Source organism: Carcharodon carcharias, chromosome 1 (genome assembly GCF_017639515.1).
Source record: "Carcharodon carcharias isolate sCarCar2 chromosome 1, sCarCar2.pri, whole genome shotgun sequence".
Taxonomy (NCBI): Eukaryota; Metazoa; Chordata; class Chondrichthyes; order Lamniformes; family Lamnidae; genus Carcharodon; species Carcharodon carcharias.
The window spans coordinates 174,631,421-174,657,614 of NC_054467.1; the positions used below are offsets into that span (position 1 = coordinate 174,631,421).

The 26,194-nt window shown below is 40.9% G+C and overlaps 1 protein-coding gene across 6 annotated transcripts in view; it reads left to right on the forward strand.

The window, feature by feature from the left end:
* Positions 1–26,194, forward strand: part of pde4d (phosphodiesterase 4D, cAMP-specific) — a 1,628,454-nt gene that overhangs the window by 1,587,078 nt on the left and 15,182 nt on the right. For all 6 annotated transcript variants that reach the window (XM_041186415.1, XM_041186370.1, XM_041186378.1 and 3 more), the window contains 4 exons: positions 14,525–14,618; positions 23,387–23,556; positions 23,977–24,075; positions 25,598–25,762. In XM_041186415.1, coding sequence (XP_041042349.1) covers positions 14,525–14,618; positions 23,387–23,556; positions 23,977–24,075; positions 25,598–25,762 — 528 coding nt within the window. The remainder of the gene's footprint in view (positions 1–14,524; positions 14,619–23,386; positions 23,557–23,976; positions 24,076–25,597; positions 25,763–26,194) is intronic.

Consider the following 26,194-nt stretch of genomic DNA (forward strand, 5'->3'; position numbering starts at 1 on the left):
GTTCCTCTCAGCTCAGATATGAGCTTAACTTATTTAAAACCACCAGAAAATAAGTATTTTAGTCTCTAAGTAACCTATACACTTTTAACATTTTATTCTAAAATAGAAGTGTATGATTTTAAAATTTTTATTTAAAAAAATTATATTGGATAATTAAAATTTTAATGATATGATAGCCTCCCACTTGGAGAGGAGAATTGGTGGGGTGTGTCATAGATAGCTGAACTAATACTGCCCGTCTATCAACATTTAAATGTAGCCTGTACCCAAATTCATTTTGTTTTCAATTTTTAGTCTGAGTGGAGTGTGTGAAATGCAGAGAGGAAGAAGAGTTTCTGAAGTGTGCTCAGTGCTCAGGAAAATTTTCTTGATCAGTATGTTTCCAGACCAATGCTGGATTTGGTTTTGAGAAATTAGGTCAATTAGGTGGATCAAGCATTAGTAGGAAAACATTTAAGGAACAGTGATCATAGTACCAAGACAATCTACACAGAAAGCACTAAATGAGCACTTTGTTTCTGTCTTTACCAAGGAAGAAGATGCTGCCAAATTTATAGTGGAAGAGAAGGTAGTTGAGATACTGGATGGGTTTAAAATTGATGCAGAGGAAGTATTAGAAATGCTGGTTGTACTTAAACTGGATAAATTACCAGGACCTGAAGGGATGCATCTAAGGATGCTGAGAGAAATGAGGATGGAAATTACTGAGGCACTGGCAATAATCTTCCAATCCTCCTTGGATACAGGGTTAGTGCCAGAGGATGGAGAACTGCAAATGTTGCATTCTTTTTCAAAAAAGGATGTAACGATAAACTCAGCAACTACAGGCCAGTCAGTTTAACCTCAATAGTGGAAAAGCTTTTTGAAATGAGATGCAAGTGTGATGGAGGCAACTTCTAATTGGTAATTGGATAAACACCTGAAGAGAAAAAAAAACAGTTCTACAAGAAAAGGGCAGGGTGGTGAGACTAGGTGAGTTGCCCGTGGTGATGTAGTATTCGGTCTGATGGTGTTAAGTCATGTTCCCAAAGTCATTACGCTAGAAAGCAATAATACGGTGGAAGGGCGTTCCTAGGAAACAGGAGCCCGCCCACCATATTCAAGTTGTAAATTAACGGATACTTGAGTTCATTAGCACTCCAATCAACTGTAATTACACATGCTGAATGCAATAATACGTTCAGAATGTGAGAAAAATATCAGGTGGGTAATTTGTTTATTTCTATGGTTGCATCCTGAGAGTGCTTCCAAATGACGGGAGCTGCTGCTCAACTTCTGCTATGAGGACCAATTGGACCCCCCGCCTTCCTAAGAGGGACCAGTAGCTGGCTGAGTGTCCATGCTACAACACCGTCTGTTGCCCTGGCTCTGGGCCCCTGAGCTCAGAGCCAGGGCGATAGAGTACAGGTCAGTGCACGTCTCCATGATTGCTTCTGCAATCTCCTGGATCTGCTCCTCTAAGGCATCGCCACTCTATCTAAGGAGAAAGCATTGCACTCTGAAGAGTGGGTTATCGCAGTATTCATGGCCTGGAAGGACACCTCCAGAGTCCGTGTCAGAAAATGCTAACCCCTCTGGTATCTCTGCCAAATCTCCACAAACTTAAAACTGGACATCAAGCATCGGCAGCCTTACAGGTGACTCCAGCGGCTCATTTTCTGGCTGGGACTCAGTATCTGGAACACCTCACACACTCCTTCGACTGTCAGAGGCCTGCTCCATCACATTCTCTAGCAACTGCAAGCGTCATTGTGAAGTGCCCTCACCAGATTGTGCTTCCCCTTGTGCCGTGGCACGAAACCCTGCCAAGGTGCCAGTATCTGCGCTGATGCTTGGTACAGGGAGAGGATGTGCTGCTGCATCCTTCAAGGCTCCCTCTCCCCATTCAGAGGTTAGTGTGGGTCCCTCAGAGCTTGTGGTAGCTTGATGGTTCACCTGTGCAGCAGACAAAAGAAAAGGGAGGGTTTATGGCCATCTTCTCCTTTTGTTTGTGTGCAAAAACACAACCTTCCAATGCGGTAGAACCACATGCGTAGTGAGATATCACTATTCCTTACCAACATCTAGATTCCAGACACTGTTTCCCCCAGGGTCTATGAGAGCCTTTGAACACATAGACCATCAATGGATTATTCGTAACAGCATACCACGGCATCATGCACCGTCCCCGTAGTCCTCTTAACACCTCTCCCTTTGAACTGTAGATAATACCCCTGGCAATCTCACCACTCTGTAGCCTTCCTTCAACCTCACCTCTACCAATGAAATGGCTGCAGTCATTCACTGCAAGTTCCAAAACCTCCTCCTCCATCAGTATGGGGATGCCCAGGTTGACAACACTGCCTAGGTTCTGCTGCTCTCCCTGGCATTGTGGGTCCTCCTGTCTTGCAATAAAGTGTAACAGTGTAATGAATTAGATGCTCAGGTACACTCATCCTTCACACTTATGCACTGTGAGAACTCCACAGACTGCAGAATGTTTAGCAGCCTGTTTACATTCTGCAACTCACACCCACCTCCCCAACCCCCAACACCACTCCAATATGGGCCTCAGGGCCACATTCAGTGTCATTTGCCTCACACTTCTGAGCAGTACACAAGGCATTACCCAGGTGGAGCCTTCCCATGACCTTTCGTGCATGCTGATGTCCACTGTAGAGACTTACTCATCCTGTGAATCTTAAAAGATCATTGAGCCTCTTTCAATATTGAGTCCAGGTTCTCTGGACATCCCCAATGCTATTGACCTCTGTTGCTGCAAGAGGGAGGTCTTCTCTTTCCATTGGCCAGTACGAGTACCTCCTGCCTGGAGGAGGGCTCACAGGGAGTCGTCATTGAACTTTGGGGATGTCCATCCCCATTATCTGGCTCCTTTCTCTCAGCCGTCTATGGAGAGAGAAAGTTAGTTATGAGTCACTTGATCCCTATGTCCCTATTTTCATCATGGTTGTGCTTAGAATGCATTCCAGGGCTGTGTCTTCACTGCCAAAGGTCCTTAATTTTTTCCCTTCTATGAAAGCAGTCAAAAATATTTAAAAATTCACACTCACCTGTGTTAATGTTTGTAAGTATTGATACTACTGCACCAAAATCTTATTCCTTCAGGAAAACTCCTATCCCTGGTGTACCTGTCATAGTCCTGTGCCAGGTGTCTCTTTAAATTAGTGACCATGACCTCCATCCAGGTCATGGCCTGACAACTCCCACCCTCTAAGTCCCATTGGGTGGACAGACAACCTGTCTTCCCCCTTGTGGTCTAGCAACCCACCTGCAGCTTCTAATTGAAGGACTGCAGTATTACTCGGTGTCCTGGACAGCAGGGCGGGTTTCACCAAGCCATTCACTTTCGGGTCGTACTATCACCGCCACAGACTGTAATATTCAACCCATTGAGTCTGCACCAACTCTTTCAAAGAACAGTTAGCCCAATCTCCCCAGTCTTTCCCATCTCCCTGCAATTTTTTTCTCCTCCTTTTATCCAATTCCCTTTGGAAGGCTACTATTCTGTTTCCACCACCCAATTAGAAAGTGCATTCCAAATCCTAACTACTTGTTGTGTAAATGGGATTTGGTTATGTTACCTCTGGTTCGGTTGCCAGTCACCTTAAGTCTGCGCTGACATCCTTCCTAAAGTGTGCTACACAGAATTGGACAGAATACTCCAGCTGAGGCCAAACTAGTGCCAACCGTTGTAATCTGTGCCTCTGTTTAAAGCTCAGGATCCCATATGCTATATTAACTGCTTTGTTAACCTATCTCAGTACAACAATAACTTGTACTTATAAAGCACCTTTAAGGTAATAAAAGATCCTAAGGTGCTTCGCAGGAGGGTTATAAAGCAACATCCAACACTAAGCCACAGAACGTGATCTTAGGGTAGATGGCCAAAAGCTTCATCAAAGATGTAGGCCTTAAAGGAGAAAAGAGAGGTTGAGAGGTTTAGGGAGGGAGTTCCAGAGGCTAGGACCTAGGCAGCTTAAGGCATAGCCACCATTGGTGGAGCAATTAAAATCATTCAATATATATGCACAAATGTAAACAATGCCAGTGTTTAAAGTAAAAAGTTTTCTCTGTAATATTCATTATGCATCAGTCATGTGAATTTTTGAATTTTGCATCATATTGAAAAATTCGAAAGGGATGAGCGCTTAATCAAATCACTCCACAAAATAATTAGAGGGTCCGTTACCCTTTCTCCATCCACTTCTCTTGCTCCCATTGTCTTATCTCCCCACCTCATGTGATTGTTAAGCTCAAATCTTAAAAAAAAACACTTGGACCAGTCTCCTTTTTCCTTTGTGAAGCTTTTCTAATTAATAATGCTGAAGCATGTTTGAAATTGCATATTTGAAGAATTTCTTATGAGAATTAGCACTTGCTAATTTAATTGTTGTCAATGTGTTGAGGTACCATGCTCATGGAAATTTTGCTCAAGAATTTAAGTAACAGATGTTTTGGTACATGAGTTTCAGCGATGACTCCCTTTTCTGTCATGTGGTTTGAATGTCTGCTGTCATGACATAGTTTAAAAAAAGATTTGGTATGAGCTGGATGAGATCTGTATTTAAATATTTATTGGAATGCATCCTCTATTTTAGATTTTTCATTATTTTAGCTTCTTTTCAAAAAATTGAGGACTGTCATAAGAACTGTTTTGGGGCAGATGAGAGAATATTTATCAAGTTTCCTCCTAATGACCAAACCAAGAATGTCAAATAATCATTTAGGAGCAGATAACTTACCTGTCCACTTGGACTAATTGGCTCAGGCAAACCTATTGAAAAAGGGAAGAATAGTAGTTAGCTTTAGAGCTCCAACTGCAATTTTCTAGTGGGAATTAGTTGTTCTCCAATGTGAATTAACTCTTAAATAGAGTAAATCTTGGAAGAGGTTTATCACACAGCAAAACTTCGCCCATCAGTTGCAGACATTTAGTGGGCAATTCATCCCAATTTTCAAGTGACAACTTCTATGGAAAATTCCAGTTTCAGGGAAAACAGCTTCCTAACATCACTCCAGCAGAAGAGGACAGAAGAACTCTTGAGTGCCCATACTCAACTAACACTAGTTAGAAATAACAAAGGAATTGCTTGGAGTTAAGATTGTACACACTGCGGCCTCAGTGTTCTGGTGATGGAGGCAGTGAATGTTAATTGTACAGTAATTGAGTATTTACTTGTGTTCAGGTGGTGGGCATTGACTGCAGGGTGTACCAGTGCTCCTAAGGCTTATAAGGTGTGTAAAGTTTAGCCTTCAGTTCTATCCTCCACCACTAAGCTGCCTGGAATAGCACTGTGGGTGGGGTGCCAAATGAGCTACATTGCCTTAGATGTTGTCCAACTTGTGAGTGTAGTTGGAGCTGCATTCATCCAGGCAGATGGGAAGTAACTCTGGCTTGGAGCATTGAAGACATGTCCTCCAGACTTAAATTCAGCTTTGAAACCTTCAGCCGCCATGTGTATGTTGAAGTTGCTGGGTTTAGAAGAGATGAATAGTACCTGCAATGTGCCTGCCACTGATAAGAAGCAAAAATGGCCACCAAGGCCCATCTAGTTGCCCTTTGCCATCCTGGTGGTTTCTGGTTACAACAATAATGGAGTTGTTGACTAATTTTAGCACTTAATCTCAATCAATTAGTCCACAACAGACTCAGTTGTAGTGTGAGGAAAACTCCAATAGCGCAGAGCTTTGGTAACCAGAAATGCAAGGTCACCTGTTCCTCCCATACAAAGATGGGAGCACATGACGTGGAATTGGAACTGTAGTATTCTAGGTCAACATCTATCTATGCCACCAGCTAGCAAAGCTCTGTGTTAAAAGAGCACCGTCATTGAATTTACTTTTTCAAACACTGGAAAATCAGAAAGCCCACAAATTGGGCAGGCTGACCTCGATGCCAGATCATCCCTTCTACACTTCTTTCAGACGAGACTTCACTCTGGAACTAAAGCCATGTAAAACCTACCCGGTAGCTTTCGCTGAGATTCTGTTGTTTCCATTGATATAATCAAAAGGATGTCCTTGTTCAGTGGTTTGCATAAGTTACCAGCAATTAACCTTAGCATGTTGTTTCTCCTGTGTGTAGTTTCCACTTTCATACTGTATCATTGCATATATCAAAGCCCCCAGCATGCACAAGTTTAAAGGAAATATTAACCATCATTTGCTGAACCAAGGCAGCTGAACAGACAGTGAGCAGTAAGCAATGCAAATTTTCAAAATTCCAGTAGCTAGCAAATTTGCGAAGATATGTCCTAATTATTGTTATCTATAGCTTTAGCTTGCCATACTACCTTAAATGGCAAAAAGGCTACTTGTTTTCATAGGCTATGTCCTATCCTTACAGTGCTTTATTCAAAATATTTTTTGCTTGAAATTGCAAAACATATTACAAATCTTATAGTGCGATTGGAAAGCAGTAACATTTCAGTAACAATTTCATTCTTCTCATGATTGAAATATTGATGTAAATGCTAGATCCAAAACTTTTTTCAATCTAAAGATCAATGGACTGAATTAAGGCAAAGCTCGTTTGATGAAAGAAATTATGTAAGCGTCAAGGTAGGAGACAAGAATTCAGCTACTGCCTTTGTTTAATCTATCACAATTTACTCCCTTTCATCCTCCCTGGGAAGGTACAGCCTGCGGGCATCTCTGCAGATGTCGTCAGTGGAGCTCCTTTGTCATTTCAGTGAGGCATGCTTAAACAGTGCAGGAAGAAACAAGAAATAATTGACTACATTTTATACTACTCTTATATTTTGATTAAGAGTAGAAGGTGTGATATACAATGAGTTCCTTTTTATTAGATGACAATGAAATATGAAGCTTAGCCAAGCGTTTGCATAGAGCTTAAACTGAAGGAAAATTATTATTAAATGGCATTTAATGGAGTAATGAAGCAAACCCCTAATCCCCGAGGATATGCTCTCCATTTGGCCAATCAGCAGCAGGTACCTAGCTTTTTGAGAAGCATACTCTTGTCTCTATTCTTCAGAATAAGAATTCATTGGCTGTCATGTCTGCAAAGTAGGTGGGTTCACCGAATAGCGTGCATGGCAGTTGTGTGTTCAAGCCCTTATTTGGTATCTGTTAGCAGAACCAGTCCTTCCAGCAGTGAAGCATCCTCACATGCATTATTCATTAACTAATATTCCAAAGAGATTCTTGTCCATAGATATCTTTCCAAAGCACTCCTTTTGGCCAGGATTTTCCATTGATTTTGTAAACTCTATTATACCAAACTGGATTCCACAAATGGCCACTTTATATCAAACAGGTGACAAAGCATTGGGATTTAAGAACCATATTTTCCAGACATACCTGCTGTATGAATAATCTGATTTACTGATTTCTGAGACTGCTTCGATCCAAGTCTTTGGGGAACTCCAGATTTTACAACATTTCTTAGTGGGTTTTTTTGTGAGAACAGAATTGCAAGATGCCTGAAGCTAATTATTTGCTTTCTGTTTCTTGGGGCTACATAAAGGTATGTAAACCAAACCTGTTTTTAACCTGATATAGAATTTAAAATAATCATTATTATTATAATAATAGAGGTTTCCATTTTTAACAATGTAATTTTATTGTTACCTTTGTATCTGAATGTGTATTTTTGTGAATGTATCTGCGGGGATTGTGCTGCAGCTGCCCTCTTTATGTATTGGCTCTGGCTTTACACTTGCCTTTGTTAATTCAGTGCATATGGTGGTAATTGCAAAACTGCTGAAACACATTTCTGTAGAGAGTCCTCTGAGATATAATGGAGTTATTTCCAATTTGAATCAATCACATAAATTAAAAAAAAACAAGCTTTTCTATATCATTTTTATTATGTATCATAAGCATTTTAAAAAATTAAGTAATGCTTAATGTAAGTGGAATTCAGTCGGCAATGTGGTTTACTTAGCAATGAACATGGCTATTAGAACATCAAGGGACTCTCTGGCACATATGTACTGTTAATCAGGATGGAATAATCCACCAACAAAATAAAATAATCCACCAATTTGAAGTTTATTGACATGGAACCCATTAATTTGTGTCCAGATTAACCTGTAAAATTTCCTCCCTATAATAAGTACTCTGCTAATTTCCCAGAATCTGCATGAATGGAGATTTAACCAAATAAGTTAAAAGGAAACATATTAAAGCCTAGTGATGAACAGGAATAACTTTTTCTAATATTATTGAGTAATATTCATTAAAATAACTGAAAATGTTTCTATTTAACAACCTGGTGAATTAATGATTAAGTAAATTATCAGATTAATTGTGAAACAATTATGTCCTTTCTTAGTGGTTCACACTCAGATCATATAATTAAGTCTGTTGTTTATCAGTACATTTTATAGATTGAGCCATATCTGGAAATTCAGTCTGTTGACCTTCCTTTCACATTTAACAACCGTTACTCAGATGTACTAAAATAAGACATTGATCTTCTCAACCCTTTTCATTGCTGTTAATTAAGCATTTTGTTAAATGTAAAAATAATTGAATAATAGTTTTTATATTAAGATGCACTTAACTTAGTTACTGTGATATCCCCAAGTTCCTTTTCCCAAATACCACCCACTACCACCATTTTGACATTGGATTTTGCTTGTTCAAGCCATCTTATCATGTGATGGCAATGTGCTCAAACATGTTATCAAGCCTCATCTGATGACTATAGATCAGCTGCTTGCATTTTGTCAAAATGCAATCCTGGTTGAGTTTTATAGCACTAAGGCAGCAGGTGTATTGATCTGTCCAATTGCTTTGGCTTGCATTCTAAATATCAATCAACTTGAAGTTTGATAATAACCTTGAACAAAGTTCTCACAAAGATAGCTGTTTCTTAAGATAATTTTCTCTGAAGCAACTAATTCTCTTGTTAAGTTTACATAATGAAATTGCATGGTTCTAAAAAGCCAGATCTAATCTAAAAATAAGCATGGAGCTTTCATCTAATATGACTACCTTTCTATGAGTTGAAATTTTTCCAGGGAACAGTATAAAAATATGGAAATTACATTTACGTTGTAAAATTATGGAAGAACTATATGTTATCACTTGTTTTCAGTCTTGCCCTTCATCTTCAGGTAGACTTCTTTCTATTTTACTTGCATTTTTAGCTTCTCAGGCTCCAGTTGTGCAATTCCACCTGAGAAGATATGCACATGGCCATCAATAATTCTGTGACTAGCTAGTTCGAAAATAAAAGGCATGGCAAAATTCTGATGATTTTTTTCACATTTGTCTCCCTGGTATTTTGCCTCACTGCAAGTTAATTCACATAAAAACTGCCTAACCTTTCCTTGTTAAAATTTAGCTGGTTAACACTTTGAGTACCTGAGCCAACTGGACCAGGAAGGTGTCAGATTTGATTTCTGGTCTCTACTGAACTACCTGGGGCTGAATTTTTATCTCCCTATTCAGAGCAAACCCAAGTGGAGGCCTGCAGGGCCACAATTTTGAATTTCCCCAGCAATTTTCACTGTTTGCCATTTTCGTCAGTTTGGAAATTGTGTCATGAAATTGACATCAGTGAGCAGGTTATTGCTGGATAAGTGCCACTTGATAGAATTGTCAGCGACATCTTCCATCACTTTGCTGAGAGCAGACTAGCGGGGAGGTAATTGCTCGGGTTGAATTTGTCCTGTATTTTGTGGACATGAGATACCTGGATAATTTTCCACATTGCCAGGTAGATGTCAGTGTCGTAGCTGTACTGGAATGATATGGCTAAGGGCGTGGCTAGTTCTGGAACTCAAGTCTTCAGTACTACTGCCAGAATGTTGTCAGGGCCCATAGCCTTTACAGTATCCAGTACCTTCAGCCATTTCTTGATATCACATGGAGTGAATCGAACTAGCTGAAGACTGGCATCTGTGATGATGGGAACCTCAGAAAGTGGCCAAGATGGATCATCCGTTGGCCCTTCTGGCTGAAGATTATTGAAAATGCTTCAGCCTTGTCTATTGCACTGATGTGCTGGGCTCCCCTATCATTGAGGATGGGGTTATTTGTGGAGTCTTCTCCTCCAGATAGTTGTTTAATTGTCCACCACCATTCTTGACTGGATGTGGCAGGACTACACAGCTTAGTTCTGATCCGCTGGTTGTGGGACTCTTAACTCTGGCTATTGTTAGTACACAACTGTGGATATCAGGTGAGGCTAGGATTGGTCCCTGCAGTAATCCAGCTCCAAAACAACCAACTATCCTGCTGATGCTCAGTGCTGGATTTTCTACATGCTTCAGGAACCTGATGCAGGGCCAAATGGGGATTCCGAACCCACTCAACCAGCAGTGAGACCAGCTCAACAATCTTCCAGGAGGTAGCCTCATAATTGGCCACTTCCAAGCTTACCATCCAATTATGGATGGTGGGCAGGCTCTCAAAGCTGTGGGTACAATCAGAGGGCCAGATCTGGAACCTCAACAGCATTACCAGAGGGAGAATTTTCTCCCCATCGGGGGGGGGGGCTTGAGCGGGAGCAGGCAATGGCAGGCGCAGAGCCCATCACCGCCCATGATCGGCTGTGCGCAGCCAGTTTACATAGGCGGGCCAATTAAGGCCCGCCCAGTGTTACGCATTCCCGGAAGCATTGAGCGCTCCCTGTGCGGCCGGGGGGAGTAGGCTGTCGGGGCCTGTGCTCTTTCGTGCAGGCACACAAAAGAATGCAGAAATCTCCCTGAGGCACAGAGCTGCCTCAGGGAGATAAGTATGAGTTTCAAAAATTTTAATAAAGAAAAAAAAAGTAGAGCATGTCCCCTCATGTGAAAGTGTCACACAAACTGGGACATGTCTATGAATTTTAATGAAAATCTTCATTTCACTCATAAATCATTCATGAAACCTCATCCCGCCTGTGGATGAGGTTTCCTGAAAAATGTGAAGGCCGCCTGGGCTCTTCGCCTGCCCGCCAACCTTAAGGTTGGACAGGCAGCTATGTTAATTGGTTTAATTAGTTTTTAAATGGCCTTTGACATTTTGGCGGGCGTGCAGCGACTCTGGTGAGCACACACCGAATTGAAAATCGGAATGACGCGCAGTGATGTCAGGACGCATGCCCGATGTCACCACACATCATTTTATGCATCGACAAGCGGGCCCCGCCCCCACTCAGCGAGCCGAACATTCTGGCCCAGGAGTTTGGGCGCTGCAAGGTAGTCCAAAACCATGAGAGCATCTCAACATAGAGGCACCCAGGCTAGCCTGCACAGCAGTGATCAAGGCCAGGACCCAGTCACCAGGATCTAGACCAATAGGTGCATCAAGGTGGATATTCCACTCAAGTGGTCACAGCTGCGATTGCAATCTTTCAAGTTTGCAGCCTCTTTTTTGGGGCAAGGAGTCTCTGGCCCCAATGACTCCCTGACCTGCCACAGGAAGGCCGCCTCTAAGGCACTGGCAGCCTCCGCATGTGGTGGGAGGCCAATCCGCTGGTGGAAAAATGCCAGTGATGTCACAGTCATCCCTTATTGGTCCTTTAACAACTGTGATTTTTTTCCCCACCACCATGGATTCTCTTTCCAGCCCACTCATGGATAAGCTACCTAGCAGCAGGAATACATCAACGCCTCCTCATTTTTCCAAATCTGCATCCATAGGACTCGGAAAATTGCACCCTCACTTTAAAAACTTACTCTTGAGTGGAGTGCTAAATGGCCACAGGAACCATAGCCCTGGAAGAATTCAAGACCTTTTCACACCATGTATAATCAATTCATGGGAGAGGGTGAAATTAACAGAGAAAAACCAAAAAATTGTGAAAAAAAACTTGAATGAAGAAATTGAAAAATCACAAGGCAGTTGGACAGTCTGTGCCAGGTGCAGAGCATTCAACCTTATTAAGTTATATGCAATGACATTATCAATATATATATATATATATGTGACTGGATTTTTGCAAAATCATGGAGATTCCACTGTGTATGCAAGATGGCAGATGGATTCCCTATCCAGAAGTCTCGCCCCCATATCTGGCAGCAACCATTTTCACTGGAGAGGAGAGGGTAACCAGGGCAAGATGTGTCTCCCACAGATGGGAAACTTGTAAATGCTCATGAAGGACAGAAAGGGTCTGTAGAACTGTCAATCTGTCAAGTTATTTAAATAGCCAGCCCTTTAAAAATTGCAAGTAACTGCCTGGCTGTGTCTGGTTTGATAAAAGTCTGTTCTAGCAGTTTCAATAGCTGCTGGTTGACATAACTCGCAGTGCTGTCATTATAGCATTATTAATGCTTGTCTGCTTTCCACAACCAATCGTTATCATGGTGTGGGGTGCTGTAAATTCACAGTTGGATTGAGAGCCCAAAGAGGTTATTAAAGGATTAACTGTCTTTAATGTTGGGATATGTTTATTTTTATAGGGAGTTAAGTACTTGACCAGATTTAAATGTATTGAATGGGCTTTTTTGAATGAGAATTTTTAATAGTGAAGTCTGTAATAGACATTTAGAACTATATTGGTTCATTTCAGCATGGCTGTTGATGCCTGCCCATGGTGGATACTGGGCAAGTTGACATGGATGGTGTAAGGGCAAAGGGTGGGATTCAGGAATTGGCATGAGGTAGCACTAAATTGTCATTGGAGCTATAAAGGGACATGCGGGTTGGGTATAAGTGCAAAGGTTGGCATGGAGGGTATGAAGGGCCATGGAGTTTGGTGTAGGTGCATTGGTTGGCATGTATAAGCATGGGGTGTGGGTGAGCATTTGAGGGGGTGTGAAGGGTGAGGGGTAGAGGGCCTAATGTTTAAGGAAACAACTAAGATGAAATCGCAGAGAACTTGAGGCTGGCCTTTTAAACAGCCACCTTGTCACTCAGCAGCCCCATAGCCCCCTCCGATCGCCATCCAGGATGGTGGGCCTTAGTATATCTGACTAACCATACCCCAGAACAAAGATCCTGCCATTCAGGGCACTTTTATCCATGGCAAGTTGAGAAAATTCCCGACTCAGCGCACCCACCTTGGGAGTGAAAATCCAGGCCATAAGGTTCTGAGGGGGCATGACAAGCTAGGTGCTAAGAATACATTTCCCCTCATGGGGAAGTATAGAACTAGGGGGCACAGTTTCAAAATAAGGGGTCTCCCATTTAAGACCGAGATGAGGAGTTTCTTCTCTTAGAGGGTCATTAGTGTTTGGAATTCTCTTCCCCAGCGAGCAGTGGAGTTAGACAGATTTTTAATTGAGAAAGGAGTCAAGGGTTATGGAGAGCAGGCAGGAATGTGGCATGATGGCCAATATCTGATCAGCCGTGATCTTATTGAATGGCAGAGCAAACTCAAGGGGCAGAATGGCCTACTCCTGCACCTAATTCTTATGTTCTATTAAAGATTTGTGAGATCTGAATACAAAACATAAAGCAAGGAACTAACATATAAAGGGCCGCATTTCTATCAAGAAGATGGATATTGGGATTCACCAAGATCCCGATCTCCCAAACACGTCCCCGTTAAGAGGACCCCACCCACCCTATTTTCATTCTGGGGAGGCAGGGTTGGGATGGAGTCAGGCCCGACGCCTCCGGAGGCAGGCCTGAGGCGGGACCGGAAGCTGGCTGGTAACCTAGAAGGCCTACCTTCGTTTTCTGGAACATCAGCCCAGTTGTAACCATAACTATTAGGTTCTCAAGTCCTCACCCCTCACCCTCTCCCCCCTCCCCTATCCCCTCTCATATTGCCCATACATTCTCATGTCCCACATACCCGCTTATATCCCCATGCTCCCCATTCCCCTTTCATATTTCTTCCATACCCCCATACCCCTTCCATCCCCCCATGGATCTTTTATACCCACTAGCCCAGTATCCACTATGTACAGAAACAGCGGACCATTGGTGAGTCTGGCAAGCCTTTTAAATGCTCTTGAAACTGACAACATAAGCAGAAGCTATGAAAAGATACTTTGAAAAGAACTGCTCATCCTATAGTCAATCACAATCATTCATTGTATCAATGTCAGAAGTTTTTAACCACTTCAGACCTCTTAATCTTGTGTAAATAAACATTGAGATATTGACAAAATCATATCAAAGAAAGAATAACTTATTTCAAGGTAATACAGATATCTGTCAAACAAAGCTTGCACTCCTCTCTGTGTCATCATTGCCTCATGAGCTAAGTAGATTAGTCATTCTTGGAGTTCAACCAAGCATTCATAATGAAGCCACGTGGTAAAACAGATGTCTCCTTCTTTGTACACAATTGCCAGATGCCTGACATATCCTGCACTGGTGAAAATTTTCTGAAGTGGAAATGGGGGCAGGGATCCCAGAATCAGGTCCCGCCTGCCGTTTTTAAAGGCCTCCCGACTCACCCTGACTCTGTAAAAATGTAAAGAAAATTGAATAGGTAAAGCGTATATTGAAAGAAAATGATAATGGCCATTGCAAAGGGTGCATCCAAATTATACGTACAGAACTTCCGATAGCAAGCACATTGAATAAAATCTATAAAACTTTAAATCAAACACCAAATTATCACAGAAAATTGAGATTTATTAATTTTTCTTGTGTATTGTTTTTACAGTTCAAGAGGATGCTCAATCGAGAGCTTACTCACCTCTCTGAGATGAGCCGATCTGGCAATCAGGTCTCTGAATTTATATCTAGCACATTTTTAGGTGAGTATTGTTCAAAGCATAATTTATTTTGAAAATTCTTTATTTATAGCATGAGAGCTAAGATGAATTTGATGATGGAGTTCCATTGTTAAATATACATGACTTTTTTAAGAAGAATTCCTGATACCGTTCCCACCACTGGCTATTTCGACGAAGCTGCATTTGGGGCCGGCAGGGCTAATTGCTACCACATGACAGGGCGTAGCTGATGAGGCTCATTAAGAACTTTGTTAAGGCCAACTGAAGGGGTCCAACTGAAATTTTCCTGGGAACAATTTAACTGTCTGGAGGTGGGCACCTAGCAGCAGGCTGGCAGTCTAGTGCTCCAGGAAGGCCATGAGGCCCTCCCTGCCTGCTTGGGTGTGGGTGCAGCCACAGATGGCTGTGTAGAGCATTCCCCCCAACAATGGTTGCCTTGCTGCTATATTTGTTTTTTAATTTAAGATTGAAAAAAAAAGGTCAGTGAGAGGATGCCTCCATATGTAGCACCCTCTCATTTCTTTACCATCTATTGCAGGCTGCTGCTCATTTGCAGCGGGAAGACTTTTAATTGGCCCTACATCTTCAAGAGCCCGCCCACCTCCCTTAATTGAATGGAGAAGTTGTCTCATTGCCACATAAAGGGGTGTCACCATCAAAACCCCAGTGAAAAACATCCTTGACTTCTGCTTCCCACCCATAGAGGGAAAATCCAATCCATGGAGTTCACAGATACACAGTTAAACATGAAAATCCAGAATCTACTGTTAGTGATTTTGTGGCTCTCCATGGGGTGCCCAGTTGAAGACCCATTAGTTTGCCGTCAATTAGAAAGCGGTGAATTGATGAGAACTTGCTGTGTTACTCTATTAGTTTTGTTGTAAAATCCCATGAAAAAGTTGTGCCTTGTTTAATAAGGTATAACTAGGTTTATAATGGAGTACTAAGTACATCATTATTGTTATTTTTGTGTAATGTCACATTTCTCTATTGTAAGAAAAAAGATCTAGCTTTAAAATTAAAAGAAAAAAATTATGGTTGTTTCAGCTTCTACTTTAACCCCACGTGTGTATCCCAATCATTTATTTCAGGTTCTGTAAAATGACATTAAAAAATGTGAAGGATAATCAAGGCTTTTAGCATTCTGGTTTTCAGACTGTGAGAATATTTTATTATGAGTGGCTGCTTCTCTTCTTGATAACATCATGGTTGCTGAGTGCCTGGACTTGGTACTAAGTGCAAATTAACATTAGGATAAGTGAAATACATACCACCGAGCTCTCTAGAGCTTTGTCGGCAACTTTCTTCTAGGTCACTAACATGTCTTGTTGCTTTGCTGCTGACCTCAAACTATGGGTCAATATATTTGAGTTAATCAGTTCTTCCAGAGCTTTAATTTAGAATATAATGAATGGGATGTGTTATGAAATCCATTCATTCTATGTCTTGGTGTGCTATGCAAGCTTGAAGTCTGTGGAGATTGTAATATTTAAGGAACAGGAGGTTCCACTGCTTGTTACATTTGTTCCTGCCTGGTAAAAAGGGTGGGACCCTCTTGGAGTGTTGTAATAGGTCACCAGATCAGTTCAAGCATCAGTGAACAGCACTTCTTGATCAGTCAGTTTTAGTTAGTCAGTCAGCTAGCAAATATCCTAGGTAAGGGACAGGGAGAGGTCCCAGTTGAGTTAGGAAAGAGTGAGGAGCAGAGAAACAGGCCCCAATTAGAGAAAGGACTGCAGGGAGCAGACTTTAAGTGAAATGGGCTCGAGAGAAGCCCAGAAGACCCATGAAGGCAGCCAAAGGTTGGTGACTCCCTTGCGAGCCATTGGGGCAAAGGTACAAAGGTTTGGAGTAGCAGTGTTCTGCTGGGCATGACTGAAGATCTGCAGTTGATTGTAAGTTGATGCTTGAGTGTACTCGGAAACACAGGGGAACGTAGTCTCAGAAGTCGAGATTGAAACCCTGTGAGGTGGGCTGTTGTTCAAGCCATCTGAGTTGGTGAGACCTTTGGAGAGAATTCCAAGGCAAGATCTTCAAAGGTGATAATTGAAAATCTTTACGAGAGAGACGAAGTTTCAGGGAGATTGGTTGACTCACAGTGTGACTCATGTCGTGGTGGATTGCTGAGAAATCCATAGAATTTGTTTTGGTCGCATTTAGCATATATTTTGTAGTGTGGTGTGTTCGACCACAGTTTGCCTGTTAATTCACAGTACTTTATACTTATCCCAAATGTTAGAGTACAAGATAGATATTGTAAACTGTTTTATCCTTCTGAACTTGTACAGTAAAATTTAATTTTTTTTGCTCAAAACCTGTGGAATCTTATGGCTTTATTCACTTAGTGTGCATCTCAAATTTCAAACTTTGTCTGCTTTAATCAAAATGTTTTTGGCCCCTAACCAGATCATCCCCACAACCCGGGGACAGGCCAAGGATCGTAACAGGTGATGCCTTGAGATGCTAGAAGCTAATTGAATATGAAAACTTAGCCAGGTTTAAATTGAAAAATCCCAATCACTGAAAATGACTGAACTGCAGGAAACCTCCGCAGTTTTCAGCAGAATGTTAGTGACCAATCGCAGCTGGATGTTTCATGGAAACTCATTCTCCTAACTGATTGCTCTTTTTTTTGCTGATCTTCAGAAAACTGGTCTGCATACAAGAAATGACCTAAAACCATTGGGGCATTGAAATTATGAGGTCAGGAGGTTTGGTGAAGGGTAAATTTGTTTGGGTGCCGGGTAAATGAATCAGGTTGATTGAAAATTTTATTGATCCACAGAGTGGCAGTTTTATTTCAGAGATATAATATGGCCTGGATCTTCACCATGACAGAGGGTCTCTCCATAATGGTGAAAATGGCTAAAGTGCCCGAAAATGCTAAGCCCTGTCACTGACCATGGGAATGGTGGCATTTCACATTTAATGCATGCTCAGTTCATGGAGGTGGCTGGCCATTTATATCACCAGCTACCTCCACTGAAGTAAGATTATTGTGTTCCATGAGTGTAAAACCTGGAGTGTGCAAAGTACACCTGGTAAGAGCAGGTCTGAACTTTGTGGATTCATTTGCATAGCCTTTTAAAGAGGTAAGGCACCCCTTTGGACATGGTCTCAGGACACCTTTGGGGAGGTAAGGTGCCCTTTGGAATTGTTAAAATTAGGCATAAATGTGCATAAAAAGTGCATAAGCTGAATAATTGTCAAGCTGATTGGAATTGTCACCAAACCTGTCCAACTCAACTGGCAAAACTGTCAAAAGCATCAAGAAGAACTGTCAAAAGTGTCAAGAGGAACTGTCAAAAGCACCTGTCAAAGGGAGCAGTCAAGCTGTCAAGGCATTTAAAAATCCTGCCCTTTAAATGTTTGAAAAAAATACTTGGAGTGTTAAAAGATCATTACTTGCTATTTCACTCTGTCTGTTAACATGAGCCTTATGGAGGTCAGTTAGCTCAGTTGGCTGGTTTGTGATGCAAAGTGACGCCTACAGCATGGGCTCAATTCCTGTACAGGCTGAGGTCATCCATGAAGGCCCCACCTTCTAAATCTCACTCCTCACCTGTGGTGTGGTGACTCTCAGGGTAAAATCATCACCAGTCATCATTCTCTAATGACAGGGTAGCCTATGTCCTCCGGGACTACAGCAACTTTCACTTTCACCATTACTGGATTACTGCTGCATTAACTGCTACACATGGTTATAGAATCTTTGAAGTGGGGCTATGAATTCTAATGGGTGTTTTTATAAGGCAATGTGCACTTGAATGAAATGTTTGTTGTTACAAGGCTTTATGTAGTTGAAGGAATGAAAGTGTAGTAAATTGTTATTTTATGAATGAGTGTTTATTTTCCAATATATTGAAGTCTTTAATAGACACTTAGAGGTTTATTTTATCGGCAGAATTTTCCCCCCGTTGGGGGGGATGTTTAGGAGTGGGCGAGTGGAGGCACCCCTCCGATTGGCGCCCCCAATTGGGGGCACACCGCCATTTTATGTGGGCAGGCCAATTAAGGCCCGCAAAGCATGATGTCCTCCAGGAAGCGCTATGCGCTCCTTGTCTGGGCGGGTGGAATTCCCTCAGCGGAGAGTGCACTCACTCTTTCACGCATGCACACAAAAGAGCACAGTCATCTCCCTGAGACGAAGTGCTGCCTCAGGGAGATCAGCTCCACAATAGTAAATCTTAAAAATAGAAAAAAAAATTCCCTGACATGTCCCTCATGTCACACTGTCACATGAGTTGGGACATGTCCATCACTTTCAAAGACACTTCTATTAAATTTTTAAAAACCTACATGAAACCTCATCCTACCTGTGGATGAGGTTTCATATTTTTTCTATTGCCCGCCAGGGCTCCCGTCCTGCCCACCAACCTTAAGGTTGGACGGGCACGTCCAATAATTACTTTAGTGAGTCTATCAATGGCCTCAATCGGCCATTGACAGTTCAGATGGTGCACAGCTGATTCTGCTGAGCCCCCGCCTACCTGAAAATTTAAATGGGGTGTGGTGACATCAGGAGTTCCGCCCAACGTCATCCCGCGTCATTTTACGTGTCGGCGAGTGGGCCCCATCCCCTGCTCGCCGACTGGTAAATCCTGGCCTATAAGATTTTGGGCAGGATTTTCTGGCTCTGCCCCCGCCGGGGTTGTCCAGTCTCACCAAAAGTTAGTGACCTTTTGGCTCAGCCACTGAATCTCCCGCGGTGGGTCCCACCACAACGGGACTGAAAAATCCCGCCCTTTATTTTATCTCATCTCTGCATGGGTCCTGAGGTCTGCCCTTGGTGGATACTTGGTGAATTGGCATGGTAGGTGTAAGAACAAAGTGTTGTGTGTGGGGGACATGGATTGTCATGAGTTGGCATTAAGTTGGCTTAGGGGCTATAAAGAGCTATGGGGGTGGTACAGGTGTATAGGTTAGCATGGAGGGTATGAGGGGCCATGGGGGTGGGGTAGGTTGGCACGAAGGGTATGAATGGTTACAGGGGGTGGATATGAGGTGGCATTGATATGGCATGGGAACTGTTTGAGGGGTGAAGGCTGGAGGGATGTTTCATGTTTTATTCTTTCTAAAACAAGTTTTGGACACAGTGCCTGAGACCCTTCAACCCAGCCTGCCTCTACAAGCAGCATCGTCTTTGGTACTTTCAGGGTGGCTGCCCTGACTTCCAATATAGCTTGCCCCTCAGGAACGAAAATCCACCAGTCATATTTAAAAGATGGTTTTGCAGAACTGGGAATTCTCCCAACTCTATGCACCCGACTTGTGGCCGAAAATCCAGGCTTATGTCTCTGCACTTACACAATTTTTATGTTACCTCGTCAATGTAACCAAAACAGGCTCACAAATTTGGCATAAAATAGAAAATGGGCAATATATGACTAAAAAGGAGCAGAGAATTTAATTCAGTGGTCAATTAAAATGCATTCTACAAATAATTGATAAATTCCTAATTTTATATTTATAACAAAATTATTTACAACTATTGCATTTTTAAAATTGAAGTCAGTTTTTAAAAGTCAACAAAATATGACTCATTTATAGTCTGTGCACGTAGCACAAGACGACTAGCATTCCCTTATTTTAAGATGAAGGATTGAAAAGGCTGCACATGTCAACATTAAGCACAGCCAATACCCTGAGCTGCAATGAGATGACCCATGGCTGACTGATTGTCACAAAAAAATTCATTGAAGGAGCTCCCCTAAGAAAAGTGATCCATTATTTTCACAGGGAATTTCACTCCTACGGAACATTTCTGAACAGTTAGTATTTATATTGTTAAAAAAAATTCCACATTTTGGAACAAAATTGTTCCTTTTGAAATGGATGATAGGATTGTTGGTTTCTAAATACAGATTAATTCAAGCAAATATTAAGGGTAGTTAAAGTTCAAATGACTGGAACATTTTTATTTTGTTTCCATTAAAACTTGCAAAACTTTTCTCCATGTTTGACCTGACCAAGCAATAACTTTCTGCTTGATGTGAGTGCCTCAGATTATTACCAAAATAACACAAAACACTTAAGAAAGTCTTCAAGATCTGACTTCTTCTGATGCAGATCCGCACAATCCAGGAAACTAATCATTATGTGTGTTTGTTAAATGCAGGTGTAAGGGCAAAGAGTGGTGTGTGGTGCCTTGCAATTAAAATGATGAGTTACCCCAACATGAACAGTTTCAGTTTGACCACTATACCCTTGGAGAAAGAAAATTATATCTTTTTAAAATATGTATATAGCTATCAGAAGGAAGTAGGCAGAACCACCATTTCTTAACCCCATTATTTATTCTCAAATGTTAACAGAAAAGTGAATCTGTATTTCAAGTGTGGGCTATTAGAACAGAAACATTTATACTTCAGTACCACGAGGATGAAACAATGAGGATTTCAAGTTCACACAAGATACAACGTCAATTATTAAAATAACATATTCTGTTAAAATCAATGGCATATAGGTGCACATAGGCAATAACTATATTGTCTTCAATGAAGCATTTCATTTGTAGTAAAGAAGAAAGTTAATCTTACCAATGTTTTTGTAAAAAATGAATATGCAATTTTGTGTCAGCTAAGCATCAAATTACAGACCTGTGCAAGCATGGAAAGACATACCCATGTTACACCATCGCCAAAAGTTAGAATGATCCCTCGCTGTCACATGAGGGGACATGTCTGAATAATTCTTTTTCCTTTATTTGAATTTTTCATACCCAAACTAATCTCCCTGAGGCAGCTCCGTACCTCAGAGAGGTCCCTGCATTCTTTCGTGCACATGCTCGAAAGAGCGCAGGCCCTGACTCTCCCTCCTCCCCCAACTTGCACATGGAGCGCTCAGCGCTTCTGGGTGTGTGTCATGCTGGGCAGGCCTTAATGGGAAAATTCTCCCCATTGAATTTAAACTCCACCCACTGCCATTTGAACCCATGTTTCCAGAGCCTAGGCCTCTAGGTTTCTAGTCTAGTGTCATTGCCGCTCCGCCACCATCAACCCCTAAATGTTGAATTTTGATTGGTAAATTATATGAAGCTAAAGTTTAATATGGTTCTAAAGCTCCATGAACAATGAGCAAATTTTATAAGGGAATTTGACATGTTACACTTTAGTTATTAAAACAAATGTTCCCTGCATGGAAGTGACTAACTTAAAACATGGAAAGGGTTAATAAAAAGAGTCAAGATTTGCTGATTCCCACATCCTGCAGGAGATCCCATGGAATTCCAAGACATCTTAAGAAAACACAGGCAGACATCCTCTTACACCTCAGATCACCTGACAGCCAGGCTTACTCTTCATCTCTTTGACATGGTTAGACTTTAAGCATATGACAGATGCAGTAAGCATCACCCTGTTGCACACAAGTCAGTGCTTCAGCTATCAGATTGCTCCACTGGCAAGTCCATTTCAACTATTTCTGGACCACAGTCTGGGACTCTGACTTTTTGAGATATATTTTGCATGGTTGCCTGATTTGCATTTTCTCTATTTTCTGATAAGCTTCACTACATTTCAAGAAAAACCCCAGAGACGATTTTTAATGTGTATCAGTAAATAATTGTGTACGTTTGTTGTTCTTATTGTGCAAAAATTACAGATACAAGTGCCTTTGTATCGTTTAATACCTTGAAACACTCTGCACATCCTTGTAATGATAACTGAGAGTACTTTCCTTTGCATCATAGTTCTGGGAATGAAGTGAGAGGTTGTTCATAGAATATTAATATTTGAAAAAGATACTCAGTGTTATGAAGCTATTAATGTATATCATATTTAAAATATTTTTCTTTTAAAAGAGAGGTTTAGCATGTGGGTGTGTCTTAATTGGATTAAAACCAGCTACTCTGGGTGCTTTGATGTATACTACTTTTTGATATGTAAGAAAGATAGCATGCATTTGCATTTTTTGAATAGAGCATTCAAGAAGTGAGGTGAAAACTGATATCTATTTAGCAGATATCAAGCAATATGTTTATATTACTAATAAAATTGGTACTATGAAAGGAGTTTTATTGTTAGAACAAGAATAGTGTCAAATGCTCAACACATTTGAATGACATGTTTCTACCTACCATTTTAACACTGATACTAACTTGTGTGCTTTACATGGACTAATGCCTGCATTCAAATAGCAGACATTGCTATCTGCCCACTCCAGAGTCATTCTAGGGAAAGAACATTTCAAATACTGAAAATCAGATAAGCAAACAGGAAATATGGAAAATACATAGTACCTGAAAAGAGAGAAAATTTTTGTTAAAGATATGGGCTGAATTTTCCCCCCGAGACTTTTCATCAGTACAGTACCTACCAATACGTGTTTGTTTCAAGGGATTAAAGGGTCATGTATTGTTGTCAGGTATATCTTGCACATGGACCTAAATGACAGAGTTAGTTGAGCTTATAATGAGGACTCGAAACGTCAACTCTTTTCTTCTCTGCCGATGCTGCCAGACCTGCTGAGTTTTTCCAGGTAATTCTGTTTTTGTTTATAATGTTGGCCGCTTTCCTGTGTTCTTCGCTTGAAATTTCTTTGGAAGTTCTCCTGATAGTCCGCTGGTACTTTGTGGAAGATCAGCTGAAGCCCTGAAGAAAGGTATAAATGGCCATTTACACCTTTTCCCTTGTGTTTTTGCTGATCTTCCACTGATGTTATGGCACACATTTTGGAGAAGCCCCACAAAAATTCTGCATTTTTGTGTTCTTGATAGGGCCATTGGACTACAGTATACAAGAACTCAGCTGGTACCAGAGATTTAATTTGCAACAATTTTTTCTAACCAGACAAACAGCATGAGGTTGAAATGCCATCACAAGCACAGAAAGAAGAAAAGAAAAAGAGGCCAATGTCACAAATCAGTGGGGTGAAGAAACTCATGCATAGCTCGAGCTTAACGAATTCCAGCAGTACAAGGTTTGGAGTCAAAACTGACCAGGAAGACCTCTTGGCAAAGGTATGTTTACTTCAGACCCTGGATTTCATGTTTATTTTCAGCAATTAAATCCTCTCTGCTTCTACTGATCTGATAAATGAAGGGGAATATTTGACATTGCAATACCAATCTTTTATCAATTTGGCAAAACATCTGACCAATTAGTTTACAATATATTTTCAATCTCTTGAGCCAGATAAATATGTTCTTGAGATCCCAAAAGAAAAAAGTAAAAACGCATCTTTACTGATGGTGCAGTCAAAATGCTAAAAATGGTTATACTTTTAATTAACATGATATCTTTGCTAATAATATGAATAAAAGTAATTTTCAATCTCTTAGTGGACACACCATATTAGTGTAAAATTTAAAGATGATGCATTTCATTAAACTTCTGTTCCCATTGCTATGCTTCATGTATTATGTTTGTTCAATTAATAGGAATTAGAAGAAATTAACAAATGGGGCCTTAATGTCTTTAAAGTTGCTGAATATTCTGGAAACAGACCTTTAACAGTTGTCATGTACACAATTTTTCAGGTGAGTTTGGAGTGCATTCATGTCTGAACATTTGAAGATGTTTCTTTTGGTGATAGTAGCCTCGCGAGTGCTCTTCAACACTGTTGTGTATAGTAAAGAACTAGCTACGCTCTATAAATTGCTTTTCCAATGTCAAAGACACAGTCAGTTGCTAGAATTGAAGAAAGTGTTTGAACCTGTTGGGGAATTCTTTACCCAAGCTGCAATTAAATTCCAGTGTTTAAAATTACAGTCATCGATGAGTTGCACTCTGCATTTTTCAAGCACAGTTGAGAATGATCAGAACTGGCCAAGAATGCCCTGACATTATAGCACACAATATGTGCTAACCACTGCCTTCACCAGATCAGCACCATTGGAAAGTTCACTGCCCGTGCCTAAGCCCTTTGAAAGCTTCAAAAGATCTGAAAAATGAGTTTGTGCCTCAAAAGGTAGTTGAGACTAATTAAATAACAGCCTGTACCTAAACAGTGTATTGAGGGTAACAAATGAAAGCACCAGTGTACAGTTTTGTCCTTCAGCTTGGCCTATTTATTTTCAATTATTCAATGCAGTACAGGCAATTATCCATCAATAGCTACAATATCCAAGCAATGGATATAACACTGAAAACTTTTAGTAAACATGTAAAATTCTATTCATTTGACCTCGCTGGAATAACATAAAAGCTGTATGTGATTTGTTGAATTTAGGACCTGGGAGCCTGCTTCTTATCTAGTCTTTGTTACCCTTATATATCTATTATCCTTATCTAATCTCTGGTAGCTAACAATCTTAAACACACCTGTGAAATTTCATATTAGATGCCACAATTTACTGAGGATTACATTGGAATCAATAGGGTGTTTTTTTTGTTAATTCTGGAATTGTAATAGAATTGGAGCTTAACGTTACAAAGTAATGCTTGCAGACACATTTGGGAATTGTTCTATATGTAATCATGGTTTACTGATTCTTTGTTACTTGAAAATATGTTTTTATGCTGCAGAGATAGTTTATTGCACTGTGAATCCTAGAAAACTTCCTATACCTGTGATCAGTCAGAAGATAAAACAAGGACTTCTTTAAAACCTGTTAAATTCATGTTCATATTTAGAAAAATGCATTAGAAAAGCAAACATGGTTGCATTTTTCTAATGAGAAAGGCACATTTTGGTGGGCTGGTTGCACACCTGGCTGGTGCTCTAGCCAATGGCATCCAAGAAGCATTGCACCGTTCTAATTTCTTGCAAACTGACTGCTAGGCGCGTATGCTTGAGATTTGGGGTGTAAGAGTGACTGACCTACTGGGCCGCATTGCATTTCTTCCGAGCTAGTGATTGAGCTACATTGGCAGGAGCCTAGGTGTAGGCTTTTGTCCATCTAATTGGCAGGGGATAATGCATGATCCAAAAGGCCTAACACTAAAGGGCACGAAAGGGGGTAAGAGACAATACACAAGCAAAGAGAGCCAACTAATTCTCCATTATAGATTTTATTTATTTTCTGTGGCCTAATCTGAGTGCATTTCCACTACTTTTAGGAGCGGGAATTATTAAAAACCTTCAAGATTCCAGCAGATACTTTAATTACTTATTTGATGACTCTGGAAGACCATTATCATGCAGATGTGGCTTTTCACAATAACATTCATGCAGCAGATGTTGCTCAGTCCACTCATGTTCTACTATCAACACCTGCATTAGAGGTAAGCAGTGCTCTCTTTAAACATTTTATTTTTCTAGATAAACCAGCATTCTGTAAGCAGAGGATTTTGCGAAGAATTCAATGTCATACGTGATAATTCAGTTTACTCCTTTTTTTCACCAACCAGAGGGTTTATTTTGCTTTGTCAATTTATTCTTATGTTGAAGACAGACACTCTCTGAATTATAGGTGAATTATAGGCTCATTGGGGGTAATTTTATCATTGGACACTTTTGTAAAGCAAATTATATCAGAATAGTTCCCTGTTTTTTTGTGCCTGATTTTCTTCCCATGGCTTCAGATATAATGGAAATTTAAGTAAAGGTCACAATATGCAGTTTTGAAATGGAGAACAAATTATGACTGTGCACAAGGTCCAATTAACCTTAGGCTCTAACCCAGCTTCAACTGAGAACTACACTTGCCCTTAACT